The following is a 16,114-nucleotide window of genomic DNA, read 5'->3' as shown; positions in this document are numbered from 1 at the left end:
CCTACACCAGCCGCTCTCTACACGCGTGCAAGCGAAGGTGCTCCACGCTCATGCACAAGTGGGGATGGCCGCACAGCGAGAGAGGCGGCGAGTATCTGCCCCATTCAAAGATGGCGGGGGCACCTCCTATCCGGGCCCAAGATTATCTCCGGAACCGTTCGCGGGATCGGAGACCTAGTCTAGGACCCCATGAACGGAAATACCCGAGCCGAGCCGAGCCGAAGGAGCCCGAACTCCAAACTCCACTGAGCAACGCCATTCGCCCGAAGCAGCGGCTGCGCAGGCGCAGCACAGACCGGGCGGAAAGAGCCGAAGCGGGGAGGCGGCGGAAATACCCGAAGTGGATGGGCGCCCGAGGCCGTTGCTGGCCTCCGCTTTGAACCTGCTGCTGCCTGCGAAGCGGAGCCTCCTCCAGGATACGTGCGCCGCCACCGCGGCCGCCGCCTCCTCCTTCACGCCGAACCGCAGCCCCCTCGCGAAAGGAGCGAGTAAGCAAGCACCGCGTCCGCAGCTGCAGCTGGGCCTGAACAGACTTGAGCCGGCGAGGGGGAGGAGGGAGCGGCCTGGTGGGGGCGGAGCCGAGCGCCGCCGGGAACAGCCGAGTCGACCCGAGAACCGCCGAGTCTACCCGAGCGCTCCCGAGGACCAGGACCAGGCCAGAGCCGGACTACGGGAGCCGAGGCGGGCCGCTCGGTGGGCGCGGAGCAGCGCGGCGAGCCGGGCAGACGGCGGCAGCGGCGGAGGAGGCCGCAGCGGCGGGTCTGAGAAGCGGAGGCGGCTCGGGCGGCGGCGGGGGGCCGGGTGGCCGGGGTCCCGGGCCCCGCGGCGGCGGCGACGGCGGCGGCGGCGGCAGGATGATCAAGCTGTTCTCGCTGAAGCAGCAGAAGAAGGAGGAGGAGTCGGCCGGCGGCACCAAGGGCAGCAGCAAGAAGGCGTCGGCGGCGCAGCTGCGGATCCAGAAGGGTAGGGTGTGGGGATCGGGCAATGGGGGGTGGGGACCGGGGGGTCGGAGGTCAGGTTCTAGGGATGGGGTATCAGGAGCTGGGTAATGCAGACACCTGGGGTCGGAGGTCAGAGGTGGGGGGTAGGGTGATCTGGTGGGTGAGAGGTGGGGTGATGCGGTCGTGGGGGCGGTCAGAGATGGGGGCCGGGGATAGATTTATGCTATGAGGAAGGCCAAGTGAGGAAGGATATGAGGGACTCGGGAATCTGAGGGGCAGGGGAGGGAGGGGAGACAGGCGGCTGGGGACTCACAGGTCTGGGACTCAGACGAGAACCTGAGTTCGGGGTGACATGCGGAGGAGAGAGGGATGGCGGGGGAGATTTAGAGTATCATGTTGGAAACAGTGAGAATCTCGGAGTCAGATGGAGTGGGGTCGGGTTAGGGGTGCCAGGAATTTGTGGGTCTTTGGGGTGACAGATAGATGAGGGAGGGATGATGGAGGCCTCTGACTGTGGTGAGGGAAAATTCAGGGAATTGGAGTGGGGAATCAGGTCTCCTGAGTTTGGCTGGGCATGGGGGGATGGGCAGTGTCCCCTGGAGAGAAGTCATGGCTGGGGAACCCGACGTTTGGAGTGGTCAGAGGCTGTTTCAACCTAGGGTGCTGGGGACCGGGGACTTGGGCAGCAGGTGGGTGGGCCGCATGGGGGTGGGTACACTTAGGATCTGAATTGGAGGACTCAAATATTGGAGACTGAAAACATACATAAGAGCAGGGAGTTCAGCTTGGGTCAGGAGCCAGGACTCAAAGCTGCATCTTAAGGTGCACAATTGGGGTATGCTGTGGATCCAGAAGATCCCATCTCTGGGATGAGGGAAGGCCCACCAGCAAGGACAGGACAAGGATTGAGGGTGTAGGGCTCAGAATGAGGCCCAGGAGTCCACGAGGAGGTCATGGGGCCTCTGCTGGCGCCTGCCCTGAGTGCCCTCCTCTCTGTCCCCCTTTTCTGCTGCCCAAACCCAGACATAAACGAGCTGAACTTGCCCAAGACCTGTGATATCAACTTTTCAGACCCGGACGATCTCCTCAACTTCAAGCTGGTCATCTGTCCCGATGAGGTGAGGGACCCTATCTGCCTGGATCCCCTAGACAGACCCTAGGTGGCCCCACCACAGGGAAGGGGACCCAGCCTGTCTCCCAGGCCCATACACAACTGGGCCCTGACGTTTCTTCTTTTCTCCCACTGACAGGGCTTCTACAAAAGTGGGAAGTTTGTGTTCAGTTTTAAGGTGAGTCCCAGGCAGGCAGGGGCAGCAGCTCCCTGGGCTGAGGAGGAGGCGGCTGAGGCGCCAACCAGGCCCTGACAGGCACCTTACCCACCTCTTCTCTCTTCTCCCCCGAGGTGGGTCAGGGTTACCCACATGACCCCCCCAAGGTGAAGTGTGAGACAATGGTCTATCATCCCAACATCGACCTCGAGGGCAATGTCTGCCTCAACATCCTCAGGTAAGGTGCTGACCCCCTGCTGCCCTCCTGTACCCCAGCCCTGCCTCTAGACCTCCCTCATGGGCTCTAGGTCTGTCTCTTTTCCTTCTCTCCTTTAACAGTCTGTGTCCCACTGTCCCTTCCATCTCCACATATTCTTCCTCGTGGCCTGGTTTTTTCCTTGGCCTGTACTCTGCACATTCCCTCCAGCCTCACATCCCCACTCTCCCATGCCCTGTGCCTCATCTGTGGAGTCCCAACAGGGACCACAGCAGCCACCTGCTTAGCAGCCCCTGACCCTGATACTCTGTCCGCAGAGAGGACTGGAAGCCAGTCCTTACGATAAACTCCATAATTTATGGTCTGCAGTATCTCTTCTTGGTGAGTAGGTGCGGGCGAGGCTTGGGGCTGTGGGAGGTTGACCTGGCCCCTCTGCCCCTTCAGCCTGCTGACCCATTCCTTGCTGGCTGCAGGAGCCCAACCCCGAGGACCCACTGAACAAGGAAGCTGCTGAGGTCCTGCAGAACAACCGACGGCTGTTTGAGCAGAATGTGCAGCGCTCTATGCGGGGTGGCTACATCGGCTCCACCTATTTCGAGCGCTGCCTCAAATAGGATTGGCGCCCATCCCACCCCCGCCAGGGCTACCACCCCGGCGTCCCCTGCAAATATTTATTGGGGGCCACAGGTGGGGGATGTGGGGCGGCCGGTGGGGGGTTGTCGCCCACCCTGGCCTTGCCTCCCCTCCCTGCCACCTACCCCTTGTTATTTTTTTTTAACCACCATGTGATTAAGGTCAGCGCTGCCTCCCCCGACCTGCTCAGCGATGGGAAATGAATTGGCTTGTCTAGCCCCCCGCTGGGTGCTGTCCAGCCCCCCACACTGGGCACTGGGATGGGTAGACAAGGGGGTCTGTGTGGCTGGGGCCCCAGCATCCTACCCCTCTGCCACTGGAGGTCCCACCTGGCTATTAAAGGGGAATGTTACTGCATGGCCTCTGTATCTTCTTCGTTCTATGGGGCGGGAGGGGCAGGTGGGGTCCACCACCAATACCTGGTTGTGGGGCCTTGGCTCAACAGGCCAGTGTGTGGTGGTTATAGATGGCGTTGGGGAACCCTGAGCAGGCCATGCAATGTCTGGGGCAGCCATGGGGAGAGTAGGACCTGAAATTCTTGGGGTGGCTGGGATGAAGCCTATCTTGGGATGAATGAGGGACAGGAGCTGGTGATCACCAGCTGGCCAGCAGAGCTGGCATGGGGCCATGGGGGTAGATATGTGCCACTCCCAGTTCTGCCCCCTTCTACCTTGGTTGAGCTTGTGGGGAGGACCCTGCCTAATGCAACTAGTGCTTGAGACACTGGGGGACTGAGTTTGGCCCTTGGGCTGATGTCAGGGGTGTTAGACCCCTGTGGTGGCTTCCCCGTACAGGGAGGAGGCTGGGCACTCATGTGATAGGAGGGAGCCCAGCTTGAGACGGTAAGATATGGAGTCTCCAGAATGACTGAGTAGAAGGTGCCCAAAGGTATGCCACCTTCACGGTGACCAAGACCCTAGGACTGGATTAACCAGCTTGGGTGGAGTCGGAGGCAGGAATCGAACCTGCGAAACAGCTTGGGGCAGGAAGCATGAAGAGCAGAACCCATGCGCATGCGTTTCCCTGGTCGGCTTTGGGCGAGTGCGCACGCGCGTTCACCCGCCCCTCCCGCCTCTCAGCATTCCGGGCGTGGGCGAGGCGCGTGACGTCAGATCGTTTAATCCGGAAACGGCGACGGCGGCAGAGGCTACAGACCGAGGGGGCCGTCGTTGGTGGGTGCTCCGGCTAGCCGAAACGAAGGTAGCGTGACCCGGAAGCGGAAGCGGGCCCCCGTCCCAGCTCCGGTGAGTGGTCCTGGTGGGGCCGCGGGTGCACGGGTGGCGGCATTCGGCGGGGGGAGGTCTCTTGGCCGGGTTGCCAAGTGCCCCGCCCCTCTATGGAACCCGGTTCTCAGCCCTCGGGGACCGCGGACGTCGCACTGTCTTTGGCGCCTAGGTTCCTCTAACGCCCAGGTTCCTTTAACGCCCACACCCTGTCTCGATGTACAGGGCGCCTGGCACCAATGATTCTGTTCTCCGTGCTCAGATTCCCCACAACGCCCCAAATCATGGCTTCAATATACACGGTGCTTTGCTGTCCATCGCCCCGTTAGTATATGTGGTCCTTTAGCGCCCCCAGATTCTGTCTTTGGTGAACCCTGTAACATGACGCCCATTGTCCTGCCTGCGGTGTACCAAAAACAGAACAAACAAGAAACCGTTGTCGTCGCGTCTATTCAGACTCATAGCGACCCCACAGGACAGAGTAGAACTGCTCCATAAGGTTCCCAAGTCTGTAATCATTACGGAAGCAGACTGCCACAAATTTCTCCCGCAGAGCAGCTGGTGGGTTCAAACTGCCAACTGTTTAGTTAGCAGTTGAGCACTTAGCTACTGCTCCACCAGGACTCCTCCTCTCGGTCAGGGTCCCCTAGTGCCCCAGACTATGTCCTTGGTGTCCGGGTTCCCTTGGCACTCTGGCCCCAATCTTCGTGCATCCCACACCCTGCCCTCAACCCCAGAATCTCCACAACAGCCCTGTCTCCTCGGTGCTGGGGCCCCAAATGCCCCCAGTGCACCCATTCACATCCACTTCAGTCTCAGTCCATCAGAGACACCAGGACTTCCCTCTGGGTCCCAAGAGGAAAGCTGAAGACTTGGGCCTTCTGTGTCCTAACCCCTTTGGGGGCACCTTGATGGAGGAGGGGCTGGGTAGGTGCCCTGTGGATGACTTTCAGGTCTCATCATCTACCCTTCTCCATCCCCCGGGCTGCCGCAAAGTTCCCAGTGTGCCCTTCTGGCCACCTGTTCACTCGTCGTCTTCCCACTCACTGCTTCTCATTTTGCAAGCCCTGCATGATCCCAGCCCTGCCTCTCACCTTGCACTTGGGCCTCATGCCCTACCATTAGGACTCACCTGACCCAGGCCCGCTGGCGGCCTCCTACCGCCATGGACCTGTTGTTTGGGCGCCGGAAGACGCCAGAGGAGCTGTTGAGACAGAACCAGCGGGCCCTGAACCGTGCCATGCGGGAGCTGGACCGGGAGCGACAGAAGCTGGAGACCCAGGAGAAGAAAATCATTGCAGACATTAAGAAGATGGCCAAACAAGGCCAGATGGTGAGTGTAGTAGGACAGGGGCTGGGACGGGGGGGAGGCTCCATCGCACAGTCAGGCTCTGCTGTCATGGGGAGATGGCAGAAAGAGACACCTATGACGCCAACAGACAGGTGCTTCAATGAGAACAGAATGGAGTGAGGTGTGAGCAGGGCTTCCTTAGCTTGGGGTCTAGGAAGGCTTCTCTGAGGACGCAATGTCACAGCCAAGGCTCAGATAATGAAGAGGGTGAGCCTGCGAAGATCTGGGGAGGGAGAGTGTCTCAAGTAGATGAAACAGCAAGTGTTAGATGAGGAAGCCTCAGTAAAATGAGGGGAGTAACGGGTGGGGCTCAGAGGGTCAATGCAGCCAGGCCTCTGGGAACATGGGCCACAGTGGGAGTGGAGTTAGGTTTCAAGGTAAGAGAGGGGCATGGCTTTGGATACACTTTGATTAGGAGGCCAGCGAGAAAAGAGACAAAGGAGATAGCTTGGACTGGTGGCAGTGGGAAGGGCATGGAGAGGGAAGCAGAGAATTGGAGACTTGCTTTGAAGGCAGAAGGGATAAGACTTGAGGGTATGGGGCTCAGGGTATAGAGTGGGACATGAAAGGGAGAGCAGAACTGATGATGAATAACAGGTTTTTGCCTGAGCAGCTGGGCAGAGAAGGTACCAGTTCCTGGGATAGGCAAGGCAAGAAAGAGCAGGTTCGGAGAGGAAATCCAAAGTTGAGCTTTGGGTATGTCTATTTGGGATTCTGGGCAAGGAGCCTGAGGTAGAGGAAGAGGTGGATTCTTTATCCAGGCTGGGTATAGAAATTCAGGAAGGACTCGATGTGAAACAGAAAGGATCAAGGAGGGAACCCATCCCTCCCAGCACTTAGAAGTCAGAGAGGAGGAGCCCATGGAAAAGCCTAAGCAATGGCAGCCCAAGACGAGTGGTGACCAATAGGTTCAGCCATGTGGAGTTTGGAGACAGCTTGAGTGGTTGGGTGGGGGTTGGGGGTGCCACAAACCCCAACTGATGAAGTGTCAAAGAGTAGGGGAGCAACCAGGACCCCATGACCCCACCCTTGTCCACCCTGCAGGATGCCGTGCGTATCATGGCCAAGGATCTGGTACGCACCCGGCGCTATGTGCGCAAATTCGTGTTGATGCGGGCCAACATCCAGGCCGTGTCCCTCAAGATCCAGACACTCAAGTCCAACAACTCAATGGCGCAAGCCATGAAGGGCGTCACCAAGGCTATGGGCACCATGAACAGACAGGTCCGCTTCTCCCCTTACCCCTTTCCACCTGAGCTAACCCCCAGACCCAGGCTCACCCTCCCCAACCCTCTCTCCAGCTGAAGCTTCCCCAGATCCAGAAGATCATGATGGAGTTTGAACGGCAGGCAGAGATTATGGACATGAAGGAGGAGATGATGAACGACGCCATTGATGATGCCATGGGTGATGAGGAAGATGAGGAGGAGAGGTATGGAGACACTTGGTGGGAGAATAAGGAAGCACACCTGCCCTTCAGATGTGCCTGACCTCACAGTTTCTCTACTCTCTTCCGTAGTGATGCTGTCGTGTCCCAAGTCCTGGATGAGCTAGGACTAAGCCTGACAGACGAGCTGTCCAGTGAGTGCTCCAAACCATGGGGCATTTCCCACCAAAGCCCAGCCCCAGTCCTGACCTACTCCCCCTGCACATCTTCCCTCCACAGGGGACTCTCCCTAGCCCCACTTCCCCCTGCACATGTCCCTCCCACTGGGGACTCCCTCCCTGATCCTCTCTCCCCCTGCAGATCTCCCTTCCACAGGGGGCTCACTCAGCGTAGCTGCCGGTGGGAAGAAAGCGGAGGCTGCAGCCTCAGCCCTGGCTGATGCAGACGCAGACCTGGAGGAACGGCTTAAGAACCTGCGGAGGGACTGACCTACCAATCCCTACCTTGCCACCCTGGGGGGCCAGAGATGCTCCCTCTGGAATAAAGAAGAGTGGACACTAGCTCTGAAGACTGTGTGATGACTGCCCCAATGATGTATGATTTGGGGTGGGATGTAGGATCATTCAGGCAGGACTGGGGACGGAGGCATGGGTGGTACAGGCCACGTGCCAAGGTTGAAGTGTGGAACCGGAAGAATGGTCCTAAGGCTATCAACTGTCAAACTGTTTGAAACAGAAATGAGGCCACCCAGCATGGCCTGGGCTTGAGGGAGAGGCCAGCCCGATGGGTGACCAGAGCCTAATGCAGGGACTGGTAGCAGTCCTGATGCCTCCTCACGTACCGTCTGTCCAAGGCCAGCTGGCCAGCATCTCCAGGGTCGGTGTCAGACATGAGGACACAAACGTGGCTCGCTCACAGCAGACTCCCTCCAAGCTCTGACACCCTACCCCTATCCCTCACCCTGGCACCCTGTGGTGCCCAGCCCTGGCAGTGGGCTTGACAGGGTACTTGGGAACAGGTCAGGCCAACATGTAGAAATGTGAGGGAGGCTTCTACTTGGGGGGGACTTAGCTGGTGAGCAGCCAAGAATCATTCAAAAAGGGAAAAAGAATGGTGTTAAGGAACCTCAGCTAGAAAGAAGACCAAGGATGGGGACAAAAACACCTGCAGGTCTCACAGCCGCCTAGCAGCCTGCACCCAATGGCTACAGCCCCAAAGCCAGGAAGTGCTAATGGGCTGCCAAGCTAGTGTACCTGGGGCCTCCCCAACCCAGCACCAGAGGTCAGCCTTGTAGCCCACCTACTCACTCAGTATCCCATAGCACCCTTCATCCTATGTGACCCACTCTACAGACGCTGGCACAGGTCTTGAAACCACTGCAAGATTGACCCAGGCCTGATGCTCATTCTTCCCCATCAGCCCAGACACAGAATCAGGTAGTCTGGGGATGAGGCCCCTTACAGCCACTGTGGCTCTACAACCACCAATACCCCATCAACTACTGCGTCCCAAACTCCCCAATAGTGAGATCCAAGGAACTGGTGAAGTTTTTATTAAATCCACAGAAGTAAAAACCATAATGTGAGGAACTGGGGACAGGGCCACCAGGGAGTGGGAGCCAGGCCACCAGGAGGCAGGGAAGGGGGAACAGGACAGAACAGAGCCACGCCAGGCTGGCCATGGGGACACCAGCCTCAGAGGCCATCACTGGGGCCACCAGACAGCTCTGGGGCCCCCAGACCAGCACCAGGTAGGCTCAGTGGTGGAGGCTCGACCAGCACTGCTGAGAACTTGGTGTCGCCAAAAGCTTCATTCATGCGCGTCTCAAAAAAGCGTTGCAGACCAATGATGGACTGCACGTCCGCCTTGTCCTGTGCAGGAGGCAGGTGCAGTGGGTAGTGGCTCTGGGCTCTGCCTGGCCCCCTAGCCCCCCACCCAATCCCATACATCCTCCCTCTGTGGGGCTCACCTCTGTCAGCTTGTTGAACTGCTTGAACATACGCCCCACATCCTGGGCAAATTCCTGGGGGGAACTGTAGGGAGGTGATAATTTCTCCTGGAGACGGGCACGGATCAGTGTCAGGTCCAGGGTGCCCCCAGGCTGGTCCTGCAGGCAGGGGGACAGGGCATCACATGGTGAGTGCCAGGCTAGCAGACCCCTTCCTGCCAGTCTTCCCCCGTCCCAGGCAGACTCACCAAGGAGAAGGTGGAGTCAGTGGCCAGCTGGTGCAGGGGCCGGCACGGCTCATGGCAGAACAGGGCCAGCAGGACACGCTCACACTTCTACAGATAACACTGTCAGAGCCGCCGGCACTCCCAGCCCCTCAGACTTCCCTGAGCCCCCAGCCCCAGCCCTGGTCCTCACCCGCTGGTTGGCCGGTGAAAGCTTGGCCACCACACCAGTTGTGTCGGCCTCATCCAGGTTGAGGCTCCCGTCCTCCTCCTTCAGGTCAGGGAGCACATGGCAAAGTGAACAGCTCCACTCTTCCCTGGGGTTGGGAGACAATGAGGAGCCTGCACAGGACCCCGACCTGCCCACCCTGCCCCATACCCAGCCCACCACACACCCTGGCACATCCTGCAGAGCCGGCAGGTGGCAGTCCAGGTGGAAGCAAAATTCGCACTGGTTGCACATGACCAGGTCACCTGGCTTCTGGCAGACGCGACAGATGGTGGCGCTGTCGTCCAGGGCACCTGGGCCACCAGATGAGGCTGAGGCACCTTCAGGGGCCACCACCTCCAGACCCGAGCTGGTGCTACCACTGGGTGAGGCCAGGCGGGGGCCCTCAGAACCAGGGCCCTCTGCCAGGGCCATCAGCACGGGCTTGGTCTCGGGGCCTTCAGCAGCAGCAGGCGGAGCTCCAATTGCTGCCTCTGTCTCTTCCTCCTATGACAGTAAGAGGGATAAGCGATGGTGAGCAGGGCTTGGCACCCTGCGCTGTCCTACCACGATTGTCCCACAGGGGACACTCACCTTGACAATGGCCATGCCAGGCAGGGGCGGAGCTCCAGGGGCTCCAGGGGGTGCAGTCCCTGGCTGACCGGCAGCCGCGGCAGCACCACCACGCTCGATGACAATGAGATTGTAGTCCTCTGTGGTGTTGCCTGGAAACACCTTGAATACGGGTGGCTGGCTGTCGGCTGTGAGGTCCAAGTCCAGGCGCTCGAGGCTCACCCGCGGCACCTTGCGCATGAGGCCGCTCACCTCACCGTCACCAGAGCGAGACCTGCAAGGCACAACTTGCCGTGAGGCTAAGTCCAGACCAAGCCAACCACTGGGCCTGCTTACCGCCCCACAAGGCCACCACTCACCGCTTCACACCCGATACGTGAGGCTCCGCACTGGAGTAGGGGTCATCTACTTGGGAGATAGAGGAAAGGAGATACTAGATTGGCGTGGGAACAGTATGAGTCTCCCCCCAAGCAGCGCTGGGGCCCAGGCTGATGACCCACTCACCTGACCCAAAGCCGTAGCCTTCCTGTACCTCCATGGGCTGTGGGCAGAGATTGGGGGACTTCAGGTGATGGCCCTCAGGATCCTGTGCTCCATTCTCCCTCCTCCCACCAACGCCCTCCTTACCTGGCTGCTGCCCGAGCCCTGCTTGCTCAGTGGGCCAGGGGCCCGCGGAGGGGCCATGGGTGCAGGGCCTGTGGAGTTGGTGCCCGAGCGCTCTGCCACGATCTTGCCTTCGGGGGACAAAGAGTAAGCAATGGCAGAGAAAGTTTCCTGAATAATGGGATCAGGGGAAGAAAGGCAGGGAAGCAAGACTCACCGAAGGCCTCAGCACTCTTGGTCCAGGCGTTCAGGTCCCACTGGAATTTCATCTCGCCGTGTGGCTCCACGGGGTCCACGATCATCTTGAGAGCACGGTGCAGCTGGAAGTAGATCTGGGCAGAGTAGGATGGGTGGCTTGTCAGTGCTCTGGGCAGTGCAAGCCACCTGTGCATGGGGGGCCACCTCCCCACAGCCCCCCACAGCCAGCACACCAGCTTCTTGGACAGCAGCAAAGCCGTGTTGTTGTCACTCTCCAGGGCCCAGGAGGCAAAGCGCAGGATATGCTCCTGGTGCTTCTGGATCTTGGTCATGGTCCAGTGCTGCCGCTCCAGCCGCTCCTGCTGCCCCTCGGTCACCTTCTGCAGGGTTGCGGGGTGGGACACAGGATCAACAGGCTGGAGAAGAAAAGCAGCTGGAATTCTCCCACCCTAGGTGGGACTGGGATACACACCTGGGCATCATTGACCAACACGCGACCGCGCTTATTCAGCTCCTTCATTATCTGCAGAATGGCCATCTTAACATCCACCTGCACACGCTTCTGCACGTCTGACACCTGGCGGATTCTGAGAACAAGGTTGGGGCGGGTCAGACTGGACAGGCAAGGGGCCGCCCCCCTCCACAGCCCCGGTGCCCCCAACTTACGAGCTGCGAACCTCCTTGGTACTCTTCTGCAGCGTGGCATGCTTGTCCCCCAGGCGCTTCACCAACGAGGCCAGGAGCTTGCGCTGGTTCCTCACTGCATCCTCCAGAAACTGGTACCTGTGGAATGACAAGACACGAGCCAGGGACAGGGTACTGAGAGCAGGTACTGGCCCATCCAGCCCACCGTGGTCCGGCTCGAAACTCACTGATGGTCCTTGTGGGCATTGAGCTGGCAGTCCCGACAGGTGAGGGTGTCACAGCTCTCGCAAAACAGCACAAGGGGCTCGTGCTTGTGTACGCTGCAGTACACAGTGCGCTCGCCATCCCGCGTCTTAGCCGGCCCTGTGGAGTGAACACAGTGAGGCAGACACAGGGAACCCTGGCCTGGGCCACCCCCACCTCGGGAGCCACGCAGAGCAGCCTCTGGGCAGGTTTGGAGTCTGGGCATATGGCAGTGTGGGGGCAGGGACTGCAGCTCTGCAACCTGATCTTGCTCCCAGCACCCTCTAACCCAACCTGACCAGCAAAATCTTTATAAGCCCTCCCACTTGTAGGGATGACAACACAGAATAAACAGAAGTAGACCCGATAACATGACTGAAAAATTGGCAGTTCAAACCCACCCAGCAACTCCATAGGAATAAAACCTGGTGATCTGCTCCTGTAAAGATTACATCCTACAAAAACCTATGAGGCAGTTCTACCCCATCACAAAGAATCACTGTAAGAAGAAACCAACTGGACGACACTAACAAACAACACGGCTTCTACCAGAAGACACCTCCCTGTGCCATTTCCTCCGTGGATACGTCCTACCTAGGCAGACGGACTCCAAAAACTCCTCCAACCCACCTACTAACAATGTCATCCACAACAAATATCCTTTCACCACAGAATGGGATTCTGACCACTGAGCTATCACCCCAAGTGCAGGATTAAAAGCGAACTGGGGGCCTAAAGAATCCTGAGCTCATTCATGAACAATTTCCTTAGAAACCATGCACTCTAAGATCACAAGCAACCTACCAGCCATGGGCCAAAGGAACCCTAACAGCTGCTTACCTGAATCCAGGAAAAACAAGATGTTGGACTGGGACCCTGCAGACAGCATCAGGCCATTCTGGGAGAAATTCCCAGTGCTCAGAGTAAAGCCACCCAAGGAACAAAGATGAACCCAGCCCCCTCCCCTGAGAGCTGCTTATACATGCTCCCTTTCTTTTTTTCCAATGCCAATCACAACCTGGCTGCACCTGTCAAATCTAAAGCACAAGGCATAGGCCACCTGGTCCTAGACCCCTCACTGTACCAACATCTCCAACCAGACCCAGGTCCCGCAGCAAAGCCCTGTCCATCCCTCAGCCACCTCCATTCTCATCTTCCCACAGATGCTGTCCGCTAAGCTATGACGAATCACAAGATACCTCCTGAAAACCCATCTCGTGAGGAATTTTGGGATAAAAACCAGCTAGACACAATAGATTCCCGAGCCCCTTTTCACATAGGAACCAGTGCACAAAAAAATCTGTAAATATCTAGTTGAACCCTGGGCAGAACGCAGCTGAAGTACCTCTGGGACACACCGTCACCAACAGTACATGGGCACTCACAGCTCAACAATGTGTCCTGGCCCCAAAGACTCACTTTCCACATAAAGCTTCGAGCCAGGGTGCCAGGGAACCCCAAGACAGTGACCCTTCCCATCCCTCATTAAACATCACACCTTTCCCCAACTATGCAAGCTGTTCCCTCCACCTGGAAGGCCCTATTCCAACAGCACACTTCCTCCCTGCCTGGAGGCCTCTATGATGAGCATCACCCGGACCACCAACTCCCTCATGCCATGAAGCTCACTGACGTCCACTGTGATCCTCCAAGATCTCTTCCCTACCACCAGGACCCCTGGAACTTGCACACCAGAGCCCCACCTTCCTGCTTTCAAGCAGTCTTAGCCTTGGGACCCTTCAGAAACTAGCCCCTAAAGAAACACGTAGGGAATCAGCCATGAGATGTGACCAGCAGCTGAAGATTTAAAACGCTTGCCTCCTCTGCACGTCCCTCTCTAGAGACCCAGGAATGTTCCTGCCACCCCATCTGCCCCATATACCAGTGGATCGCACAGTGTGGTCCTTGGTGTACTTCACCCGCTGGTGTGCCTCCACACATGTCTCACAAAGCGGTTCGGAGCATTCCACGCAGTAGCTGGTGGCGGGTGCATTATCCTCACAGCTGGTGCAGCACTGCTAGGCAAAGACAGAATCAGAAGGAGTGGGACCACCTAATGATTCCCTGTCTAACAAAGCACTACCTGAGACAACGTGCAACCCTTTCTCAAGCCAAGGCAGCCTGCCCAGAGCAAAAAGCGGGGTGGAGAATAACACCTGGTGTTGCTGTTATGTTCCTCCTGGCCTGGTGACCCCTCCTCTCGGGGCCTACCCAAAGCCACAGGCCTCCTGGAAGTGACGAGAACAAGACACACACCTGATTAGCATCCTGGGAATCGGTGGCAGCCTTGCTACCACTGTCGCGCATAAAATAGTTTTCCACGATATCTTTGTAGAAGCACTGCTGCTTGCACACGGGACAATCCACCACTGCAAAAGGTGGGAAAAACACCGTGTCTGGGCGGTCCCATTCTCACAATAGACTCTGAAACCGGGTACCCACACCCAACCAGGAAGCCCATCCTCTACCTCAGGTAATCCCACATCGCTACGCAGCCCCCGTGCAAGCCCCCATATCAGCGTCCAGACCCCATTCCCACCCCAGGCAGGCTTCCACCCCCGACCCCACCTCTCCCCTCCAGCAGCGCTTCCGGCGCCCGGGGCCGTCCTCCGCGAACTCACCCGCGCTGTCCCCCGCCGCGCCGCCGTCTCCTGAGCTATTGGACGCGGCGGGTGCGGCAGGCCCGAGGCAGGCGTTGCAGGCCGAGTGCAGGCAGGGGAGCAGGCGCGGCTCCCGCTCGGGCCGCAGGCGCTCTCGACACAGGCCGCAATGCTCCAGCAGCTCCAGCACCTCGCCACCGCCCGAACCGGGCGACGACGCCGAGGCCGAAGCCGAGCCTGCAGCCGATGAGGCGGCGGCACGCTTCTCGCCACCCGCCGAGCCCTCGCCTGGGCCGGGGCTACCCGACGCAGCCGAGGCCGCCGCCGCCGCCGCCGCTGCCGAGGCCGCCATTCACACACCGCCGGGGGCGCCCAGGGGGGAGGAGGGGCACGGGGCCTGCCGCGCAGGCGCAGACAGGCTCGCCGCCAACGGCCGCGCCGCTGCTTGGGCCGCCGCCGCCGCCGCGAAGCCGAGCGCTGCTGCGCACCGACTGGGCCGCTGCCCGCCGCGCGCGGGGCGCTGCCGAGGCCCGGCCGGCCGCTGCCTGCTCGCTCCCCGCCGGCCCGCCGCGTGCACAGCCGCCGACACCGCCCTCGAGCCCAGCTCCACGCACACGACCGCTCGCCCGCGCGCCTGCTCGCAGAAAGAGCCGCGGCTGGGGGGCGGGACAGAAATAACTGGCGCCGACGCCTCCGCGCACGCGCGCTGGGCACCTTGCGGCCCGGGGGCGGGGTCTGAGCCTGCCGCCGACTGCGAGGTTGCTAGTACGCAAGCGCCCCTCTCACCCCCCCAACCATCCCCTCGGCGCGACTCGAGCGGCATGGGCGGGGCGCAAGACGTCACCGCCGCAGTTTCGGCGGCAGGCGGGGCGAAAGCACCGATTCTTGCGCGTGCTACCCGCCCCTCCAGACCCACCTCCAGACCGCACCGAGGCTACCCGCCGTACTGCGCACGTGCGTGGGCAGCCCGGGACCCCCCCCCCCATTTTACCCCACCTTTCGGCCGGCGAGAGATATCGCCAAGCCGCTGCGTCACCAATAGCTCCTGGAAGGGCCCGGGCCTGTGGGCGGGGCCCCATCGGAGGAGGAGGCAGTTCCTAAAGGGGCGAGCCACTTCGGGGCTTTAACCTTTCTGTTATAAATATGAGAAACACAGAAAGCTGCTTAAATTAAATGTAGAACTCAAGGGGTTACGGAGCAGCGAGTCCGTGAAATCCCACCCGGCCCTCCACTGGCGCTCCTTCCCCATCTCCTAGCCAGCCTCTCTCCTGACTTTGATGCTTTGCCATTTGTCCTCTAGGGGGACGGACATCCCGACCCTCAACAGTGGGGGAAATCTTGTCTGAAAAGGGAAGCTGGGCCTGTGTGTGCGGGGTATCCTGTCTGAAGGGGGAGCAGAATCTGGGTGGGGAGAATCCTGTCTGAGAGGGGAAAGAGTCTCTGTGAGGGGAGAATCTTGACAGTAGATACAGAGACTCTGAGTGTGTGTGGGTGGGAGGGTAATCCTCTGAGGAGGGAATAGGGTCTGTATGTGTAATTCTGTCTGAGGGTGGAAACGGGTGTGTGTGGTGGGAAATCCTGTCGGGGCAGGGAGGGGGGAGAAAGGCTGTCTGAGAATGGAAGCAGGGTTTGTCTGGGTGGAATTCTGCCTGAGGGAGAGGCAGATCCTGTGGGAAGGGGAATCCTAAAATGCTAAGGAGGGAGTGCTAAACGGAGCGCACGGCCTTGGGGGCGTAGGGGAAATCCTGTCTGAAGAGAGTGGCGCAAGAAACACGAGGGATGGACATGGCGCTAGGAGTGGGCCCTGGCCCCCTGCGCAGTGACCGCAGCGCGCATGACAAGGCCTGCCTCT

At 59.5% G+C, this 16,114-nt stretch overlaps 3 protein-coding genes across 4 annotated transcripts; 2 read left to right on the top strand and 1 right to left on the bottom strand.

Moving 5' to 3' along the window:
- The first annotated feature begins 808 nt into the window (after positions 1-808).
- UBE2M (ubiquitin conjugating enzyme E2 M) lies at positions 809-3,416 on the top strand. Its single transcript, XM_064294354.1, has 6 exons — positions 809-963; positions 1,965-2,059; positions 2,192-2,230; positions 2,344-2,447; positions 2,744-2,807; positions 2,900-3,416. The coding sequence occupies exons 1-6, from the start codon at positions 855-857 to the stop codon at positions 3,038-3,040; spliced, it is 552 nt and encodes a 183-aa protein (XP_064150424.1). The 5' UTR covers positions 809-854; the 3' UTR covers positions 3,041-3,416.
- Positions 3,417-4,170: 754 nt separating this feature from the next.
- Positions 4,171-7,588, top strand: CHMP2A (charged multivesicular body protein 2A). The gene is made up of 6 exons (XM_003406235.4): positions 4,171-4,303; positions 5,408-5,615; positions 6,678-6,857; positions 6,935-7,065; positions 7,153-7,214; positions 7,381-7,588. Exons 2-6 carry the CDS (start codon positions 5,448-5,450, stop codon positions 7,506-7,508), a joined length of 669 nt encoding a protein of 222 aa, XP_003406283.1. The 5' UTR covers positions 4,171-4,303; positions 5,408-5,447; the 3' UTR covers positions 7,509-7,588.
- Positions 7,589-8,455: 867 nt separating this feature from the next.
- On the bottom strand, positions 8,456-14,629 carry TRIM28 (tripartite motif containing 28). 2 transcript variants are annotated; one of them, XM_023544133.2, is made up of 17 exons: positions 14,284-14,629; positions 13,919-14,031; positions 13,545-13,677; positions 11,647-11,782; positions 11,441-11,557; positions 11,247-11,361; positions 11,008-11,154; positions 10,794-10,908; positions 10,601-10,707; positions 10,478-10,514; positions 10,333-10,381; positions 9,995-10,247; positions 9,588-9,907; positions 9,386-9,509; positions 9,217-9,303; positions 8,990-9,127; positions 8,456-8,891 (listed from the first exon to the last, which is right to left on the bottom strand). In XM_023544133.2, exons 1-17 carry the CDS (start codon positions 14,612-14,614, stop codon positions 8,715-8,717), a joined length of 2,499 nt encoding a protein of 832 aa, XP_023399901.2. In that variant the 5' UTR covers positions 14,615-14,629; the 3' UTR covers positions 8,456-8,714. The 2 variants fall into 2 exon arrangements, with proteins under 2 accessions (XP_023399901.2, XP_064150383.1); XM_064294313.1 differs by having other exon boundaries at positions 10,333-10,378.
- Between the last annotated feature and the right edge of the window lie 1,485 nt (positions 14,630-16,114).

This window comes from Loxodonta africana, chromosome 11 (genome assembly GCF_030014295.1).
Source record: "Loxodonta africana isolate mLoxAfr1 chromosome 11, mLoxAfr1.hap2, whole genome shotgun sequence".
Classification (NCBI taxonomy): Eukaryota; Metazoa; Chordata; class Mammalia; order Proboscidea; family Elephantidae; genus Loxodonta; species Loxodonta africana.
Note: the sequence above shows the minus strand (reverse complement) of the source record. Positions and strands in the feature narration are given on the sequence as shown.

Bases quoted from the DNA above. Each gene is read 5' to 3' on its own strand.
- CHMP2A (XM_003406235.4), top strand. From the start codon at position 5,448: ATGGACCTGTTGTTTGGGCGCCGGAAGACGCCAGAGGAGCTGTTGAGA. The intron at 5,616-6,677 runs GTGAGTGTAGTA...TCCACCCTGCAG, and splicing joins TGGCCAAACAAGGCCAGATG to GATGCCGTGCGTATCATGGC. The intron at 6,858-6,934 runs GTCCGCTTCTCC...CCCTCTCTCCAG, and splicing joins TGGGCACCATGAACAGACAG to CTGAAGCTTCCCCAGATCCA.
- TRIM28 (XM_023544133.2), bottom strand. From the start codon at position 14,614: ATGGCGGCCTCGGCAGCGGCGGCGGCGGCGGCGGCCTCGGCTGCGTCG. The intron at 10,708-10,793 runs GTGAGTCTTGCT...TGTCCCCCGAAG, and splicing joins CAAGAGTGCTGAGGCCTTCG to GCAAGATCGTGGCAGAGCGC. The intron at 9,510-9,587 runs GTGTGTGGTGGG...TCCCAACCCCAG, and splicing joins GCTCTGCAGGATGTGCCAGG to GGAAGAGTGGAGCTGTTCAC.
- UBE2M (XM_064294354.1), top strand. From the start codon at position 855: ATGATCAAGCTGTTCTCGCTGAAGCAGCAGAAGAAGGAGGAGGAGTCG. The intron at 2,060-2,191 runs GTGAGGGACCCT...TCCCACTGACAG, and splicing joins TGGTCATCTGTCCCGATGAG to GGCTTCTACAAAAGTGGGAA. The intron at 2,808-2,899 runs GTGAGTAGGTGC...TGCTGGCTGCAG, and splicing joins GTCTGCAGTATCTCTTCTTG to GAGCCCAACCCCGAGGACCC.